Below are 14,781 nucleotides of genomic sequence, written 5' to 3' on the forward strand. Positions count from 1 at the left end.
ACGTTGAGCATCAAAGTTTTATTAGAGGTAAGTCCGTAATTCACTAATATCTTCACTATCGGCGCACATGCTCTAAAAGTCGATCGTTTAACACCGAAAATGACCAGACTTGAAATGACCAAGCAAATAAAAATCAGATTCTATAAGAGCAACAATTTAATGCGTAAACACCTTAGAAAACCTGGGAGGTAAAACTTTTCACCATGAAGTCCTTTTCAAAATGAACAAAAAGTGTGAATATCATTTCCGTAGGGGCACCTATTTGCTTGAGGCAATTGATTACAAAAGTAGTTTTAATACAGATAGTATTTTTTTCCCGCATTTGCCCCCACTTTGCTCTCACAAAAAGATAAATACATTTTAAAGATAAAGCATTCCATGAATCCCACGATTCCGGGCTGGTGTAACAGCCTCCAAATAAAAAATAAAATAAAATAAAAACACGGCCTCTGATACGTTAAGGCAGGCACTAATGTGCTTGTTTATCTTGCTGATTGTCTGTCTCGATTTCCTTCGTATGTGTTAATTTTCTCATAGTCTTCCCGTATAGCCCGCGGGCCGGATCGTGGTGCGATGTTAGATGTCACATTCGCTGTCACTTGAAGTGATGGAGATAGCCGACGCAGCGGCTTTGCTCGACAGGCTCGCTTCAGGGCTCGACGCGTTCCCCAGTCGGTCTACAGCACCATCCTCTCCAGTTAGGGACCGAACCGAGCCATTAGACAACACCTGCTGTTGTAACCTTTAAAAAGTAAAAGGATGAGGTTTAGATTAAGGGGTTTTATTAAAACTAGTCTAAATAAAATCGGTGATTAACAAGAGTAGATTTTGCTGCATTTGTTTTTATAATAAAAACGTGCAATGAATGCAAGAACACGTAATCTACTTTGGAAATAAATGAAAATAGCCTACTGTCAACGTCATGTATGAAATCTATGCACATATGAAATGATGCTCTGCTTATTCCGGGCTCCAGGTTTAGTGTACTAACGGAATGCCCCGGAAGAACACGGAGCGTCTGATCCAGTGCGCGTTTAGCCTACATCTGCTATCTAGGCTTTGTTTAATAAAACGAATGGCAATGTAGAAACATTTATTCTTAGTTTATTAGTCTAAACACGTTTTAACCAAAAATAGAATGATTTTAAAATATCAGTTTTAAAATAGCTACTATAGTCCAATTTTAACAGTGTTAGGCTACTGTCAGCTTTTTAATTTAAATTTAAAACGAAATATAGAACACAATTTGGTAAATTATTATTATTATTATTATTATTATTATTTGTGAGAAACGGTCCTTGTTCGTATCACTCCAGCAAACACCTTGCATAACAAAAAGCCTATTGATATCATGGTAGAATTTCTTCAATTCTCAGCTAAACTGTCGAAACCAAGCAAGATTAGTTATCGGGCTAAAATGAAAAAGGGCATAATTTAAGTGATGTAGCAGTTTTTAGTTATGGTTAATTATTATTTGGCATATCGAGAAGGACTTTTACTCAGTGATGCAGACTAGGCCCAAGCCATAATAAACACACAAAAGCTAGCCATTGAGTTTTAGTCAAGTATTTTAGTCAAGTATTTTGTTCGTGTGACGACCCCTTTTGTGCTGTTTTTTTTCTTCTGTCTTTTATTTTTCTTTATTTCAGTGAAAATGAAATAAAAAATTTTTTTAAATCTACCAAATGTCGGCTTTAATCAGAAAAGAAACACATTGCTCCGGTTAAGCTACAAATAATAGCTGGTCACATCTGTAGATTATTCCATAGATAGGCTATATATAGATATATATATATATTTGTTTAAATAGGCTATTGCTGGTTTATTTGTTAACCTTGACAATTAGCTACAATTAACCTTGACAATATGTCATGCTTGAGCCTAGCCTTTCGTTTATTAAATCTGTAGACATTCATTTAGATTTTATCGATATATTTTATGTTAGTTTGTACCCATTTTTAGCTAAAAGACGAAATATTTGCTCACTATAAGCCCCATGATTGAAATCGGGGAAACACACCTGTTTTTAGCGGCAGCGGCTCTGTCCCTTTGTCTTCGATTTTTAAACCAATTCCCCACTTGAGTGGGAGTGAGTCCCGTAGCTTGTGCAAGCTCTCTCTTTTTACTTGGGTTCGGATAAGGATCCTGGAGGTACCATTCTCGAAGTAAATGCCGGGTCCTTTCTTTAAAGCAGTGCGTCTTTTGTTCTCCATCCCAAATTGTTTTAGGCAGAGGGAACTTCTTCCGTACCCGGTATTTGTCCACTGGCCCCAGCGGGCGGCCTCGGAGCTTCTCTGCCTCCTGGTAGTGTGACTCCAGCCAAAGTGCTTGCAGTTTGGAATGGGACTCTTTGGTGAACTTGTGGTTCTCCAGAATGTGGTAAAGCTCACGGAAATTCCCAGTGTGGAAGGCTACGATAGCCCGAGCCCTCAGCACAGACTCATTTCTGTTGAGCACCTCGCAGGCAGCGGGTGCGACGGGCAGCGACCACAGGAATCGGCCGAGACGCTCGATGTCTCCGCTCTCTTCCAAAGTCTCGCATACCCCCGCTACCTGCTGGGGACTGAAATTCAATATTGGCAACTGAAACATGAAGGCTTCTGTTTCCCCCTCGGAGTCCTCGCTACCTCAAGCACAGCAGCTTCGTGCTATCTGTGGCTTTTCTCTGTCTCCCTCAGTCGAATCCAGACAAAAAAAGGCAATTCCAGAGTCAGCCGATGAACGTAAATGATGCAGAGAAACAGAGATGTCGCTCTCTCGGTCTGAGGCTGCCTCGGTTGGAGACACCGAGAGTTCGAGGGCACGAGATTATAGCACAAGAATGAAGATGTTTTTTGAGGAGGGAAAAGACGTGCTGCCCGCTTCTGTTTTTCTATTGGACTTGGCAGATTGGTTGCGTAGTTTCCACCGATGCCTGTCAATCACTGTCAAGCGTGCCAATCACGCGGAACTGAACTCGAGTAGATTTCAGCACCTCCCAGACCTCGACAGCGCCTTTTTAGAAAGTAAACATCAGCGACCTCTGCTTTTACCGAATCCCCGCCAGTTAATCATGCTCGATTGCGTGATTTACGCACATTTTAAGTGACGCTTATGCGACCTAAACTACTTTCTGAGAATTTTAAACCCAAATGGAAAGCACAGTTCGCGAAATGTTATATTTAAGCTGCCACTCGTCGGCTTTTATAGTCTGAACACTGGAGAAGACGTGATTGGCTTTTTATCGTTCCGAATACGCGAGCGCAGACGTATCCGAAGCGCATTGCGCCGCGCGAATGGTTCGGATGACATTAAATAAGATCATCCGTTTGTTGTGTGGATTTTCAGTGAAGAAGTCAGTCGTCAGCCTCGGAGTCTCGCTTGTGAAGTATAACTGCCGCTGACACAAAAAGGATACAAATTAAGAAAGATTCGTTCAGTTACGCATTCAACGATATGAGCTCGTAGACATATGACAGCTCAGCGTAACAGTCATTGCCCTGTCGAATTTAATATCGCACTGTTTAGAATGAAATGAGTCTTAACTGGACAAACCATTCCGCCTTCCAGCTGCACGTGGACACGAGTCTGCTGATCTTTGGTTCCCAGCAGGCTAAAGACTCTATTAACAGTTTACATAAGCAGTTATAATCGACCATGTCAAAAATAATAAGCATAAACAAATATTTGAAGCAAATATTTTCGTCCTAGGTATTTTAATTGCTTTTTTATTTATTGTATTTAGATTTTTAAACTACAGTGTTCTTATAGCTATCACAGCCCTTTGCATCAATGAAATTTTTTGAGCTCATTTGGGAATTGATAAGGATTTGCGAGGGGTATCATTGGACAAACCTGTCACTTATGCGGTTTGTGGAGATGCCATATCATATAAAAAGTGTGGTATAGTATCAGCTACAGCTCGCAATAAATAAGAAGACGGATGGATAGCGTAGATGGTTTGAAGTGTCGGGTCAGATTAATTCACGGCTGGCTACAGTGGAAAAGTTCATTCTGACGGAAAGCCCCTGATATTATTTTCACAGACCCACACAGTTCATTTGAAGAAAACCCTTCAGGCCGTTTTTGCATGATGTATGAGCTGCCCGTAGCTCCGATTATAGAACTACCGTCTGTGTACAGAAAGCTGCTCATTTCCATGCACTGCAGTCATGTCACGGAGACTGATCCTTCTTTACACCATCAAGATCTAGATTTGCACCATTACCTCGGACACAATTTAACCTGCACACCATTAACAGCAAGTTACATTCGAAACAAAATAATAATAATAATAATAATGCAAATCAAACAATAATTTGGGCAACAGGCTATTTCATAATAAAAGGCATAAATAACATGAATGGGAAAAATATAGGATAACATTTCCTATGGACTTCGGATGCATTTATTAATTAGCTTAAATGGTTCATTAATATTTAAACTTTTAAAACAGGAGAAAATAGATAAGAGAAGCCCATTCGTTTAACATTTCAATAGCCTGTATTTATCTGGGAAACACTGAAGATTTCATCAGAGACATTCTTGCTATTGTATAGGGTTTGGATTGCCCCGTACTCAACACTGCGGGCAGTACGAGCATATGAAACAAGAAAAACGGTGTTTTAGTGGCCTGACATGTTTAAGCCTTCAAACATTTACAGGCCGTTTAATATTTTATGTTCTGTCTTGTAAGTTTGAAATAGCCGCACAATTTCTTTTGTGTTGCTCCAAAGAATGAGAAAAGCAACACTGTGGCCTATAGGTTCAGTTGTGAAAAGAAGTTACAGATGTTCCTGCAATGATTTCAGAATTGATAGGCTATTTTCAATTGATATTTTGTCTGACTGAATATTTTTGATGGATTTGGGTAAATTATTAAATTAAATAGCCTAAGCTCGTCATTTGCAGTCAAATTCATAAGTTCGTCATTGAAACTGCTTTTAAGGGGTTTAAATTTATTTTACATTTTACATTTCTGTTATTAAGTGTATCATTTCAATCACCGGGGAAAATGTCATAAATTTATATAGACGTAAATTAATAAATACTCTACTTTCATACTATATGTGGAGTTGAGCAAGATGACTGCTTGTCATTAATAGCGTTTTTTAGTTTTGTGATGGGTTTTGAATAAAAACAAAGTACAGGCAACAAAAATCATTTGATGGGCGCGGTAAACTCTCCTTGGCTTTCCAGTAACATCTTTTAAATGTATGTATTATTATGATTACTAGTATGATTTTGACATGACCATGCAAATGATTAGAAAAACAAATAGTAAATGTTTAAATATTTTACATTTGATCATTATTATTATTTATTACAGTTGTTATTTTTAATTTTTGCTCTGCTTTTAAATCGCAAAGGTTTAATTAAAAAAAAAAAGAGACAGACTCTTGTTCTGTCTCTTCAACCTTTTTCTTGTGAGACAGTTAAAGTCATTCGTTGTGGACCACAGATTCCCACGGTGTGGGGTCACAGCATGCCCCACAGCAAAAAAAAAAAAAAAAAGCAGGAGATAGAGAAGGAGTGAGAGAGCAGGAATAGTAGGTGAGGGGCCATTAGTTGCCCCAGATTCCTCTGGATGTGCTGTGCAGCCTACAGACTGAGAGCATACTGCTCTCATTTCTCTCTCTCTCTCTCTCTCTCTCTCTCTCTCTCTCTCTTTGTTATCTCCACCTCTGTTTCCCTCTTTCTAAATCCATCCTAAACATGCCTTTCACTAACACTTGTTCATATACACCATCCGGCTTTTACATGCCTACAGCTAGTGTCACAGTATCATGCTTTTGTTGTTCAAATGGCCTAGAGTACATGTCTGGCTTTGTTTAGCCAAACTAAGGATTATCGTTCATCAAACATGTTGGATCAGTGACCATTAGATTGTGAATTTTGAAATATCCATAAGGGAGCAGATTAAGCAAACACAGGCCTAATTTTGTCACGGCACCACCGAATTTTCAGAAAGCATGGCTACATTCTCGTAGGCCAGAGAGCAATTGCTCTGGCTGGATTATATTGTAATTAAGGTATCATGCCAGCAGTCATATTAACATCCCCTCTGGTGGTCTAAATATGCAATGGTTAAGCTGTAAATGGGCATTTAGAGTGACAGGGATCCCAGGATCATTTGGACAGTTGAGGATAATGTAGTGGATAAATCTGCTGCTCTGGATGGTGCCATACAGCATTAGAAGAGCTGACTTCTGTCTTTTTATAAACCATAATCTACGGATGTACAGTAACAGAGAATATGTAATATCCATAGCACACAGATACATATTTATTATCAGACAAAAACACACACACAACCACACACAGGCTCACAGGAAAATTCATGGTCATCCAGCATGTCCAGTACTTTTGTTTTATACAAAAATGCACTAAAATAATATTTACTCTTTTCTTCTTTTTTTAATATAAATTATCTAAAAAAAAAAAAAAAGATATTTTTAATCAACAGTCAAACTCAAAATGAAGGAATCTGCATGTCAATTAAAAAAAAAAAAAGAAGCCTCATCAAAAACATTTTATGGCAGGACAGGGTAGTAAAATGTCATGTGGTGCAACTCCTAAAGAAAATAAATATTTTTTAATTACTAATTGTTTGAAGTAGTAAATGTTTGTGGAAAAAAATGTTTTTTTCCTTTAAAACATATATATATATATATATATATATATATATATATAGCCTACTTTGTTGCTTATTTATTTTTAAAATGACAATTAAGGTGTCCCAGACTAAAAGAAATATGTTTACTTTATGGTTACACCGTTGGAGTCATTAAATTAAAACGGTTTTTGAAAATAGTATAAAAATCAAGTTAATTTATTTCATAATAATGATAATAAAATCGTTTAGTTTAAGTTGTAGGCTATATTGTGCATTACTAATTAAAACCATAACAAAAGTGATAATTTACCTCAAATTGAAAATAAAGGAAACAACTTGAACTTTGAACTGTAACCATTATGTAGGCTATACATAAACAAGTCTATCCCAATGACAAAGACTCTATCAGTCTATCAGTGGTTTATTTGTAATACCTTCAGTAGCCTATTTATCAATTTCGTTGCGAGAGCAGTGAATGTACAGAGAGCCCGCCCACACGCTATCATGATTGGTTGTGATTTGATTGACGTTGTCGCGTTTGGTGTGGACATACAAACATTTACCCCCGGTTTCCCAGACAAGGCTTAAGCCTAGTCCTAGACTAAAATATAAGTCTGAGCTGTTTCAACTGAAATAAACTTGCACTGACAGATCTTAAAATATATCAGTGCATTTGTTGTGTCTCAAGATGCACCCCAGTAATGTTTTTTTCTAAGCATGTTTATAAAAATTGCTTAAATGTCCTAATTGAACTATGGCCTAATCCTGGCTTAGTCTAAGCCCTGTCTGTGAAACCAGCCTTAGTCTCTCGAATCTTATCGCTTAAAGTTAGGATAAGGTTTAACGTCAGTTACCCATAAACAGCAGCAGCTTTCGGCGTAGAAACAACTTTTAACTTAGAAATTGCTAATAAATTTCTGAATTAATTACAAAGAAACGGCAAGTAACACATCTGAATTAAATGTGAAATTTTGTCTTAGAAAGACTGAAATAGTAAAACGTAGCTACTCCGGTAATCTTTGTTTTGTTTGCATCTAATTTCTTTGCAGAACTCTAGATTAATACATAACCAACATGAAATAAAACTATTTTAAACATTCCACCTTCCATAAATATCTATGTAGTAGCTCGATGTAGAGAGGTGGTGGTGTTGTCTTGGGTTAAATGCTACTGCAAGCTTTGGCTTCATGCATAAATCTTTCCACATGAACACACTGTTGTATATAATCTTTTCTGTCTGCACACATATACACAAACAAACAGCCCAAGGTGAGAGTGAGTGCACTTTCAGTCTGTTGAGTAGCAGGCCTTATTAGGAGGCGCCCAGAGGGTGGGAGGAAGGTGGGTGAGGAAGATGGGAGTTCCCAGCAGTCTGTGCATGATGACTAAACCATGTTTAACGTTATGATACAAGACACAAGAGAGCGCAAAGCTTCCTCTGGCTAATCGGCTTATTGGGAACAAATGTAAATCGGCTCAGAAGGCACAGTTGTAAATATGACTTGTTTGGCTGGAGGGTCAGGCTATCTTTCTGTGCGAGAGAGATTTTGTGTTACTCTTGTAGAGGTTCTGAAGAAGTGACGATTGGATTAGTTGGGACCAGGAAGGATGTTCTTTCGCATAAGGCTGACTTATGGTTTGGTGTTGGTCTGTGAAATTCTTCTTAATGCATCTACATAATGCATCTTATAATCTTGTACTGCAGTTATATCTGATCAAATGTACATTATTATTATTCTTTAGCTTGGGTTGAGCAAATCATTTTTGCTTAGATGGAACAGCAGCTACGCTAATTATGTCTCTATTTGTTTCTCTGTTTCTGATTAACATCCCGTGGTAACTGGGAATTACAGAAGCTTCAGTCTGGATCCAACCCTGAAATGATCTGAGATGACCAAACACCTGAGAAAAGATAATGCCAACCCCTCAGAGGACTTCGGAGGATGCCAACGCTCAGACAACATACAGAATTACCCAATTCTGCCATAAGTTAAATATATTAAGGCTCTGCAGTATATAAATATATTGTGGAAACTTAATTTCCTGTAGAGCTGCTTTGCAACAATTTGTATCGTAAAAAGTGCTATACAAATAAACTTGAACTTGTGAAATTCTTCTGGTATTACAATCTGTTTTCTCTGCTTATATTTATTGCTCTCTTTCTGATGATTCATTTTTTAATTTTCACACAAGAATTGCACGTGTGTTAGTCAATTCACTGAAGTTGTTTTGATGTGCAAGGCTACTGCATATCCTGCTTCTCTCTATAGGCTGCCTGTTTTTGTTGCCTTAACAGATCACTCATATACTGCAAAAATTAAATGTTCCATCATGACTAAAAAAATACAATTGCAGTTTTGTATTCACTGATTGTAAAATTGAAGTTGCTTTGTATTATTTAGCTAATATTGCATATTAAGAGTAGGAAATCTAAGAATATTTCTTAAGTTTATTTTTTATTTTTTGCAAACTGTTTTTGTTTAATATTATGTGCATCAATTTTTTTTTGTTATTTTTTAATCTAATCAAAATAACCCAACTGCAGTTTGATTGAAATTAATTGGAATGCACAATTAAAAACATGATTTTGTTTGGAAAAAAATTTAAAACTTTCACTATTATTTATAGGACAGTAGAGTGTAGATAGCAAAGTAAGGGTGACAGCGAGGACATGAGAAACCTCTGTGCCTGGAGCCAACTGCAAGAGCAAAAGCACTGCCACAGCTCTAGCATATTTTGCATTTAAATTCTGTTTTTAGAATTTATGAATATTAAGTAAAAAGCACATTCTGTAGTATAGTGTACAGAGAACCTCAAACGGTCATAATCACGCTGAAAATTGACCTGCTCAGCAACAAGTTTTTTTTCATTACACCCCAGTGAATCCAGCCCCATTGCTCACAGATGAGCACTTAATTGATGTTGTAGATGTAAAAGTCTAATACACTCAAGCTGTACAAAGCTGCCCTCAAGATTAATGACACACTCGCTTGACCTTGAGCCCAGGACCTTTACAGACCACTGCTATTCACACCCACGCAGACAGCTCAGTGTCCACACACAGCCCACTCATCCAATTGGAGCCTTGAGCGTCCTGAGAGTCTGAAAGGTGTTCACCAAAGTAGATCATGCTCTATTTTAAACTCCTAAGGTGCATTTTCTAAAGACGGCCCAATCTGGCAATTATAAAGAACTGACATCTATTAAATGCTGCAAGCAGACGAGATTAGGGTTATAACCAGCCTATGGAGATTCCAAGAACCATGATAGGTGCTATAAATAATGTTTGGAAACAGTTTGTTCTGCTTGACCACTAATACCACTACATTTTAAATATAGAAATGATTATAAATAGGGCACAGTAGCTCTAATGTAAGTAAGGAAAATAATTTGAATAGTTTTTTTTTATGAATATTTACTTAATATTTACATTTTATACACAGTACAGACTAATCTACAAAAATTAGTTTGATTTTTACTTCATTATTAAACAAGCTTATTAGCTTACATGGATTTTCAAGGAAAAGCTTTGTAATTTTTATGTATATATATTTTAAAATTATATATATATATATATATATATATATATATAGATAGTTTAATATATTTTTTTTAAATAATATTTACTTTTTTACATACAGTACACAGCTATTTAGATTTTTAGTTTGAAAAAAATGCATGATTTTTAGCTTTATTTGTTATTAAACTAGCATAGTGGCCTACATGGATTCTCAAGGAAAAAATATATATATATTATTTTTATTTTTAATATGATAATAATTTTCTATACGGTACACACTTATTGTTTTAATGTTTATTAAAAATTGATTTCAAACATTCAAAGTTTGATTTGTAGCTTGTTTTGTTAAGCTTTTGTTATTAAGCAAGCTTTTAAATGGCATAACAGAAATAGTTTGTAATTACATATTTGCTACAGAATTATTTATCAGTGTTTGGTATATTGTAAGTGAACAGCATGAATTATAAATTAAATAGAAAAAGGTAGAATAGCACTGCCACTATAAATGGAACCGCCTAATTTCCAAGTATAGGTCACGATTTAAGAGCCTCAGCTAGTAAGATTAAGTCATCTATTTTAGGACTTGCCAGCTACAAATAAATTATGGGACATTTTTGAACCACCACATAACACTTTAAAGCAACAGAGGATATCCTCACACTGCATTAACATGGGTTTGTGGCATTATGGAATAAATACAATTGAAACTGGTGTCTTATTTTGGAATTTGAATAGGTTCAAATAAATCTTCACAATAGATATCAGATGTCCTTTTTCTCAGGATCACTGGAAGCTGTGATAGTCTCAGCTCTTCTCATGCAGTGATCTGGTGTGCATGTTTAATACTTAGGAGAAAGTGCTGTGTGTGGATATGAAGCTGTTGAATAATGAAGAGGGCCAATGGCACCCATGCAACTTTCATGATGCCTGCTCTCCATGTCCGTGCACAGGGAGCGTCGAGAGCATCTCACGGGTGTCAGCTTGTCAGACCGAGAGGACAAGTGAACTTTCATTTCCACCTCGGTGAGCAAAACTCTCTCTCTCTTTCTGCCCCCACAGAATCTCTCTTGCTCCTGCACACACACACCACTTGACTACACTCTCTACCTGTTTCCACATTATATATGTGCTTGCTTGGCTCTTTTTTCTTCTGTGTGTCAGTCTTAATGAGCTCAGACTTATGAATTTGAACAGCATCTTTTATAGGCAACATATGAAAACACAAGCTTGCATTGCATTTGCATAGACAGAGGATGCACATAAATATTGTTTTATTATTATTACTTTATCGGTGATAAGGATAATAACAGCAAATGCACAGAAAACAAAAATTCTAGAAAGATCTATATATGTGTGATTTCCCCCCAAATGGCCATCAATATGATTTCATTTGTTTCATATGTTATATTGCCCATTGTTTGTTCAAGCTAGTTTATATGCATTAATGTTAACAAGTGAGACATGTAGGCTATACATATTCAAATATAATATAATATAATTGTTTCAAATAATTGTTAATTTTAAATAATGATATTTAAGCATTATATTTGTGAAAAAATGTTTTTCAAAATCCCATCAACATATCCAGTCATATCTTTAAGTAAAAGACACATACACAATCACAAATATAGACTACAACATATTAAACAATATTGACCTTTTCCCAGAGTCCCTTTGTCAGGTTGTTTTAACTTTGTTTTACTTAGATGAGTAATCTGCTGTTGATCTGCGTAATCTGTACTATATACCCAGGTGTTTTAGGAGTAGGTGTAGTCTTAAGTCTCTCAGGGAATATAAATATACAGTATCTGTGTTTATGCAAATAGCCATCACCTCTTTGACCTCTGACTAAACCGGCAACATCCTGTTGTGCCAGTATGTGAAAACCTGAGACCCTGAATAGATCCTGAATAGGCTCCTAATAGAAAATAGAGATGTCACAAAGATGTTAAATGCTAACTGTTAAATTCCCTCTACATAAATTCTCAACATTTTTATTTTCTCCAACATTTTTGGAGGATGGAGAATGGAATCTGCAATGGTTGTTTATTTTACTTTAGTTTTAAAATCAAATAAAATCAACCCTGCTGTTGCAGAAGTCGAGCAAGTGTTTAATCAGTTGTTTTGGATGGCTGGCTACCCTTCTGTTACCACTGCACAGATTGACCTCATGTGTGACACATGTCCAGGCGGCCTACAGTAATGCCATCTTAGTGCTGCTGAGCCTCTTATAAACTCATAAAGTTCAAGCCAGGGGGAGATGGGAATCAGAAAGGGACCTGTAATCCACACCAGCTAAAATGACCATTTAAAAATATGGTTAAAATCCTGGATATGGTACATATGGCTCTATAAATAATTAGAAAATAAATGAATAACAAATTAAAGTAAAATAACAAAATAAAACCAAATTTGTACATTCAGAAAAATGTAGTGGCCTTTCATCCTTGCGCATAAAGATGAAAGCTTAAATTGCTTAAATCCACAAAATTAATTCCATTTCTCCAGCTTGAACTGGAAACTATCACTTTACCACTGTGTGTACATCGGAGCATGGCTTAGGGATGGATTGAGAGGAGGGAGTGTGGACTTTGCTTGCTAATATGATCAGTGGATCTTAAGCAGATGCACGAGTGGCTCGGGGCATAAGTCCATAAACGGGGCATTATTGCCTAATCACTTCTGGAGATACCTGGGTAAGGAGGCTGAAAGTAAGCCACACACAACATCAAGGTATAGGTGCTATATAAAGTAATGTAAGAGATTTTTATTTTTGTAGTTTTTTCCAAAAAACAAATTAGTAAATAAATATATATATATATATATCATAAATTGCCTAGCATATACTTGTCTGCTAAGCAAAGGAAGATTGACAAACCATTACTGGTATACACTATCTTTAGTAAAACATACTAATAATCTTTGGTTAATGTACAACTTTATTTATTTATTTATTTTTATTTTAAGAACTGTTCACTGAAAGATTCCAAAAATCTGTGGCATTACTCCAAAAACGCCCTTTTGGAACCTTTATTATTAAGAGTATACATGGTAAGAGTTTAAATGCTATTTAATTTATTTATTTCAAATAAATAAATGTATTTCTTTAAGAAATATATTTATTTAATTTAAATGTATTTATTATTTATTTAATTTGCTTTTAATTGTTGAGATTGTTGAGATTAAACCAAAAAGCTATTGTGCAATCTTTTGTTTCTTTATTTAAATGTAGTTTTTTTTTTTTCTTTCATTCAACTATTCACTGCATTTTGTTGTTGTTGTCAGAAGTGCCAAGGAGGTCATGTTGATGAATTGTGTAAGATTTCACAAGCTTAACAGTGGAAGAAAATGCTGAAATATGTGTTAAAACGCCTCTCACAGTAGGCAGGGATTTTCTGGGCATGGCAAGGACAGATGTCACAGAGGCCTACATCATATCAGGTCACTTATAGGCACTGGTGCAGTCTCGTGTTGCTGGTTGGCACGTCAATGTTGATGTAACTGGTCAGATGCTTGCTGTCACCAGACCGGGTGGAGGAGCTTAGAGTCCCTCTGGAACCTGTCTTAACATGCATGTGTAACGGAAAGTGCAGCCAGTGGCGAGCACTGTTGTCCACGTGCAAATATGGAGGCTCAAAGACCTAAGGGGAGGGGGGGTCATCCTGACCTCTGTGATCGTCAGTAACCCCACACAAAATCCTTCATGTATCCTCAGGATGTTACATCGTATTGCACGTTATAGTGTGATATGTCTGAAAATGATGTCTGATTTATGCATCGGGTGGACTGGGCAGAACTGATGCTCCGTATATGACAGTGGTGCTCTGAGACCTCAAACAATGCAAGCCTTAAGATTGTGATATCATGCAATGAGCTCAGCGACGGCTCCACACTGAAGAACATGATGTCATCCAACTAGCGACAACAGAAGCTGTTTATTTTTCTTTTTTTTCAGGATAAGGAGAGATGACTTATAATCAGATGTCAAAAATCACGTTCAACCAAATATGCTGGAAAAAGAGAGCTGGCAATTGCTTTAAGCATATGACCTTTAATCAAAGCTCAATGACACATTTGCAATCAAAGCATGCAAAAGAAAAGCATTCATAATTAATCATTGTAGAAACACTACGGAAACATGAACCCTTGTTTAATCTGACAGTAATTAACCTTAACGTCTTTACAATTCTTCTTCACTTCTATGCAAAATCAAATTTCTATAACACAGCTGAACTAATGATAAAAATGATCAAGAAAATTACCTCTGAATCAAGAAAGATAGAAAGAAAATAAATTTGGGACAAAAACAAATCTTACAATTTGTCAAAAATAGACAAAGCATTATAGAAAACCTTTACTTATTTGTTTTATTGTTTATTTGTTTGTTTATTCATTCATTCATTTTTTACATCATATTTAAGGAATTGTAAATTCCATCATAAATCATAATACATTTTTGACCACGATTCATATGTAAATTTCTCTCACACTTTTGATCAATAACTGAATGAGTGAATAAATGAATGAATGCATATTGTGTAAGGAAAATGAATAAATGGACAAAACATTTGAATAAATATTACATAAAGTAAAATGCCTGATATTATTATTTCAATAAATTAAAAAAGGATTTTACAAATAAACAGCAGATATGCAATATTGTGCA

At 36.0% G+C, this 14,781-nt stretch overlaps 1 protein-coding gene across 1 annotated transcript; it reads right to left on the bottom strand.

Annotated features, from left to right (window-relative positions):
• Nucleotides 1-3,484, bottom strand: six6b (SIX homeobox 6b). The gene is made up of 2 exons (XM_079375254.1): nt 2,021-3,484; nt 1-742 (listed from the first exon to the last, which is right to left on the bottom strand). The coding sequence occupies exons 1-2, from the start codon at nt 2,590-2,592 to the stop codon at nt 577-579; spliced, it is 738 nt and encodes a 245-aa protein (XP_079231380.1). The 5' UTR covers nt 2,593-3,484; the 3' UTR covers nt 1-576.
• Nucleotides 3,485-14,781: the final 11,297 nt, after the last annotated feature.

Source organism: Barbus barbus (assembly GCF_936440315.1).
Source record: "Barbus barbus genome assembly, chromosome: 24".
In the NCBI taxonomy this organism is placed as follows: Eukaryota; Metazoa; Chordata; class Actinopteri; order Cypriniformes; family Cyprinidae; genus Barbus; species Barbus barbus.